This window comes from Nannospalax galili, unplaced genomic scaffold, assembly GCF_000622305.1.
Source record: "Nannospalax galili isolate Female #2095 unplaced genomic scaffold, S.galili_v1.0 scaffold447, whole genome shotgun sequence".
In the NCBI taxonomy this organism is placed as follows: Eukaryota; Metazoa; Chordata; class Mammalia; order Rodentia; family Spalacidae; genus Nannospalax; species Nannospalax galili.
This window is the reverse complement of record NW_008355650.1, coordinates 425,357-431,352: the sequence shown is the minus strand read 5'-3', so window position 1 is coordinate 431,352 and position 5,996 is coordinate 425,357. Positions and strand designations below refer to the sequence as shown.

General features: G+C 41.3%; 1 protein-coding gene across 3 annotated transcripts in view; it reads left to right on the top strand.

Annotated features, from left to right (window-relative positions):
* Pigp (phosphatidylinositol glycan anchor biosynthesis class P) overlaps positions 1-4,885 on the top strand; it is a 7,620-nt gene extending 2,735 nt beyond the window's left edge. For all 3 annotated transcript variants that reach the window (XM_008853036.3, XM_017803168.2, XM_029556099.1), the window contains 2 exons: positions 2,315-2,433; positions 4,567-4,885. In XM_008853036.3, coding sequence (XP_008851258.1) covers positions 2,315-2,433; positions 4,567-4,703 — 256 coding nt within the window. In that variant the 3' untranslated portion in view covers positions 4,704-4,885. The remainder of the gene's footprint in view (positions 1-2,314; positions 2,434-4,566) is intronic.
* Positions 4,886-5,996: the final 1,111 nt, after the last annotated feature.

Sequence of the window (5,996 nt, the reverse complement as noted above, 5' to 3'; positions counted from 1 at the left end):
CTTTTTGAGACAGGGTTTCCCTGTAGCTCCAGCTGTCCTGGAACTCACTATGTAGACCAGGCTGGCCTTGAACTCACGGAGATCCACCTGTCTCTGCCTCCCAAGTGCTGGGATTAAAGGTGTGCACCACCACGCCCGGCGGGACCCAAGTCTTAACTATTATTTTAAAATCCGTGAATAACTGATTAGAAATTGAAAGCTTTATCATGTGTATGTGGGGAGTGTGTGTGTATAGTTACGTGTCTAAGCACACGTGTGTGCAGGTGCCCATGTGTACATGTGGAGACACGAGGAGTCTTGCTTGATTCATCTTGAACCTGCAGCTCACCAGCACAGTTAGTCTAGCTTGCCAGCTTGCTCCAGAGTCCCCCATCTCTGCCTTCTGAGTGCCCACAGGCCACCCAGGTACATACATACCCAGCATGTACTTGGGTTCTGGGGAGCCAAACTCTGGCCAGTGCTTTAGACACTGGGTTAACACCCCACCCAAAATTGAAAGCTCTTTGAAGATTATTAATACACATCTATTTAAAGATGGTGGGGCAAACACATTCTTGACTCCCCCACCCCAAGAAAAATCTTGCTAAAATAATACTGTGGGGGAATATCTTTTTTAAAGGTATAAGCCCACAGAAATAAAGAATAGGATAGCAGATAAGAGACTAACAAAATTTGCAATAGAGGAGTCTGGATTTTTCCCCATTGCTAGAGGAGGGAAGCCATCAGGAGCATTTGAGTCATGGAATTCCAGAATGGCCCCAGACCTTGAAAGTATGGACATATCTTTATAATGGTAATTCTGGGTTACACAGAAAAAATGTGCTTAAGGGCATTAGACCTCAAACTTCCTTCTCCCTTATACCTGGGAGATTGACCCTGCCCTCCCCTGCGGAAAATAGTCCCTTCTTGTGGAAAGAGTCGAGAGTCTTCTATCCTGGAAGCCACCAAAGTTAACTAGCAATGAGGCAGAAGAAATGGTAATAAATCATCTGTGCGGATGAATAAGGTCCTTACCTTCCCTTACTAGGTTACAAGGTTTATGACACCCTCTCCCAGAAAAAGATGGGAGGTACCTTTCTGAGGACGCTGAGCAGTGTACAAATACAGGCTCTAGAAGTTCTGACTTTGGGGGAGCAGATTTCACAGTCTCCCTTGTAGCTCCAGCTGTCCTGGAACTTGCTGTATAGACCAGGCTGGCCTCTATCTCAACAGAGATCCACCAGCCTCTGCCTCTACCTACCAAGTATTTGGATTAAAGGTGTACACTGCCAGGCCCTGCACTTGCTGACATTTGAAGGAAGTGTCTTGAAGGCTCACTGCCGTCCCTACCCACACATACATCTTACTTCCTGTTAGTTTGTTTTCACCTAGATTTTAAATATAAATGGGCTATCCTATAGTCGGTTACCAGACAGTGAAAGAAAGCCTGCAGCTCTAAATCAGAAGCAAAAAAGAGACTCTAAATGGAAATAACGCCAGCCACAGAAGGAAATTTTAAACAAAATTAAACCATCAGAGATTAGAAAGGATTATAAACCAGGAATTGAACAGTATGCTGTCCAAAAGGAATATTTTTAAATTACCATATGTAGAAATTATAACCCTGAGAGTTAAAATTAAATGTTTAATTGAAAGTTTAATTATCAGAAGAGAAAACAGAAATGGAATAGAGGAATGTATAACAGGGCTAAAAAACCTATTAGACGTTCTAGAAAAAGGGGAAAAAGTAGGGAGGGAATTAAAGAATTAGTACAGCCAACAAAACCGTGTGCTTACTGTATTGAGAGAAAAATTAAGAAGCATTTAAGAATTTGAGTCTGGAGTATTGATAGATACTGGGAAACCAAACAGACGGAAAGGTGCAATTCCAGGAAAAAATTAACAAGGAAACGTAATACACTCAGGTTCTCAGTTGCCAGTATTGTTTATGTCGTCACAATTGCTTCCTTTTTAAACTGCTGATAGAATAAAAATGTAACATGACGATTGGAGACGTGAGGAAGAGGTGAACGCCCCATCTGCACATTAGGCATATAGAGAAAAATACCTGAAGCCGAAAAGACATCAGAAACCACTAACGTGTGAAAATGAAGAATTAGCCCCCAGAAGCAGAGCTGAGGCAGAAGGGCTCATCTCAGGTGTGAGGTGCCAGGGGCAGGATGGATGTCACGGGGGACTGCTGCTTTTCATTGGCACTCTTTCATTATGTAATCCGTTGCCTTCATAAAAATCTAAATTTTAAAAGCATGTTTGTGACTGATTCTTGAGGAAACCATGTAACCTCTGTTCCGTGCATTAATATTCTCTTCCTCAGATACTGGGCGGTGGCATTACCTGTCTACCTGCTTATTGCTGTCCTAATGGGCTATGTACTCTTATTTGGAATCAACCTAATGAGCACCTCTTCACTCAGCTCCATTCATACAATCACAGGTGAGTATGTGAAATAAACGCTGGGAATGGACAAAGGCGGAGTAGGTGCTTTTATCAGTAGAGCAGTCAGGACTGGGCTGCAAGACGTTGCCTTAGGGCAATTAAAAGAGCGAGGGGAAATAAACACCAGGTTGTATGAAATATACAGGGCAAATACGTGCTAGTTATGTTGTTGGAAGAAATCAGTTGTCATTTATTGTAGCCCTCATAAACATGTATGTTTTACCATTAAGAACATAAGTATAATGCCGGGTGTGATGGCACACACCTTTAATCCCAGCACTTGGGAGGCAGAGGCAGGTAGATTTTTGTGAATTCTAGGCCAGCCTGGTCTACATAGTGAGTTCCAGGACAGCTGGGGCTACAAGGAGACCCTGTCTCAAAAAGACAAATAATAATAATAATAATAATAATAATAAATAATAATATAAGTATATATGGTCCTCAGAAACATGACCTGAGAGGAACTTCTTTTATTTCACATACTGTTGTTAATCAAGGCATGGGCAACAGCAGGAATTGGCTGTGTATACCTTACCTCAGTTAAGTGGCTAGAACAGTCCTACATTTTTGGTTTTGTTGTTTTGTTTTGGCTTGATTGGTTGGTTGGTTGGTTGATTGTTTGAGACACGGTCCCCTTGTCGTAGACCAGGCTGGCATCTGTTGTTGTTTTAAAAACTTTATTTTGTGTGTGTGTATGAGTGTCTGCATGTATGAATCTGCACCATGTGTGTTTCTGATGCCTGTGGAGGCCAGAAGAGGGCATCAGATTCCCAGGAACTGGAATTACAAGCTGTTGTGAACCACCAAGTGGGTGCTAGGGACTGAACCCAGGTCCTCTGAAGGAGCAGCCAGTGCTCTTAACTGCTGAGCCATGTCTCCATGGTTTTGTTGCATTCAAGTGATATGCAGTTGTCCTTGGGGCTGGGAACTGAAGCTTGGGCCTCCTGTGTACTAAGCAAACACTGTCACCAAGCTGTGTTCCCAGCTCTCAAGTTCTTTCAAAATTCAAAGTGTTTAGATTATTGAACTACCTTAGATTCTAGGAAGTAAAGTGTTTTTTAAGTTCCCCAATAGGATTTTTTTTTAAACTTTTTAAAACCTTTGTTCAAGAACCTATGAACTCTGTATTTTGAAAGTTGTAGTATTTTAAAGTTTTGTTTCTGGTAGCCTACTATATTTGTTGTTCTTTTAAAAAGTATTTTTTATTTAATTTTTTTGTATATGAGTATATTGCCTGCATGTATGTAAGTGCACCCATGTCATGCAGTGCCCACAGAGGACAGAAGAAGATGTCGGATCCCCTGGAACTGGAATTACAGACAGTTGTTAGCTGCCATGTGGGTTCTGGGAATCGAACCCAGGTCCTCTGCAAGAGCAGTCAGTGCTCTTAACCACTGAGCCATCTCTCCAACCCCGTTTGTTATATTCTTGACTGGTATTACAGCAAATAGACAATTTGTGCAAAGAAGGAAACTGTTGAATTTGCATGACTACTTGTACCAAATGATTTAATAATTTTGTGGTGTTGACTTCAATATGTCTTCATGTTTGGATATAATTATATCTCTGTGTGAAAAGTGATTTTAGTCATCATTGTACAGTGCAATGAAATATCATTTTCCAAGTTAGACATGAGGAAAGGAGATTTAAGTAAACAGTGCTGTTAAACATGGTTGATTGTCAACTTGCTGGGATTTAGAATCACCGTGGAAACAAGCATCTGAGCGTGTCTGTGAGGGATTATTGAGATTGGGTTGACTGAGGTATGAAGACTCATCCTAACTGTGGTGGCACCATTCGACCGGCTGGAGTCTGGGACTGAATAAAAAGGAGAAAGCAAACTGAGTATCTGCATTGTCCCTGCCTGCCTGCTGACGGCAGACGTGGCATGACCAGCCCCTCATGCTCCTGCTGCCGTCCTTCCCCATGGTGGGCTGGATCCCCCAGTGGAGCTGTAGGCCAGGTGACACTGCTTTTGTCACATATTTTGCATCAACAAGACAAGTAACTAATAACGCACGGCATTTGTTGTCCACGTATCAGCCTGGAGAACAGTATGGTAGCTCTTCGCCAGCTGTAGAGTATAGGAAAACTTGCTTGAGTCAATGGGCTTTTGTTCCTTTCTTACAGATAGCTATGCTAAAAATCAGCAACAGAAGAACTACCAAGAAGATGCCATCCCAGCATTAAGAGATATTCCTATTAGTGACGTCAACAAAATGTTCTTTCTTGAAGCCAAACAACTTTATACCCAAAACTGTGTGTAAACATCTGAAGACCAAATATTTGTAAGTTTGGGGCTGAATAATTTTGAACATAATTATATTGACTATCTTCTTAATATCCAAAACATGAAACTGATCTCTTACTGAGTTCAGTTAATATTGTGAATGTTTCCAAGCATGAGTTTTTAATGGAAAAAATAAATGAAATGCCACATTAAACTATAGCAGACCATATGTGTGTATATGTGCACATGTTCACACATGGAGGTCAGAGGACAATTCAGGGTATCAGTCCTCAGACATCTTCTATCTTTTGTTTAAAACAGGGTTTCTTGTTGGCCTTGGATTTCGCTAGCTTATGAGCTTCCAAGAATCTGCCTGACCCACTCCCATCTTGTCATCACTGGGACACCAGCCCATGCAGTCAAACCTGGCTTTTATATGGGTGCTTGAAATCTGAACTCTGGTCCTCATGTTTGCACAGCTAAGCCCTCACCCCAGCCCTACATACACCTTGAGTTCTTACTGTGTGTCTGGTTCTTTTTAAACATGGAAAGTCGGAGGAATAATAAGACTCACAAAGAACTTACATTTTATTCATTTGTGAAGAGCTTGTATTTTGGAGGTAGATTAAGATAGATCAAACAAATAAAATATTATATATGAATGTTTTAAGTACTTCTAACATGCAAGCAAGTTTGGAAAATGGCAGTCTTATCCACTAGGGTACAACTGAGCCAGTGGTCCAGCGAAACTGGCTGCCTACTTTGGAAAAGAGAGCCAGAAGTGATTAGAGCTCCTGTCTATATTCACGGTGTTCCTTCTCCTTGGACTGGTGATGGGCCTACTGAGGCTTCCAAATGGGTTAGAATAAAACCTATTTGCTGCACTTTACTTTCAAATTAACTTTTCATTCTGTTTCTCAGATACATCATCTTTATAGTTTATAAAGGGTCATAGAGTGTCTTGGTTTTTCAAACTATGGGCTGTGCTTCTTTTGAGGTCATGATAAATTTATAGAAGCTATTCTTTGATTTTAAAAATAATAATAGCTGGGCTCAGTGGTGCACTCCTTTAATCCCAGCACTCAGGAGGCAGAGGCAGGTGGATCTCTATGAGTTTAAGGCCAGCCTGGTCTACATAGTGAGTTCCAGGCCAGGAGGAGCTACAGGGAGACCCTGTCTCAAAAGACCAAAACAAAAGAAATAAAAAACTCAATGACTCAAATAAAAACCACAGTGGAAAGCACCACCAGTAGACTAGACCATTCCCCCATACAGAAAAGATATTAACTAAATTATATTACAAAACCATAGTATCAGAAATCGCATGCAC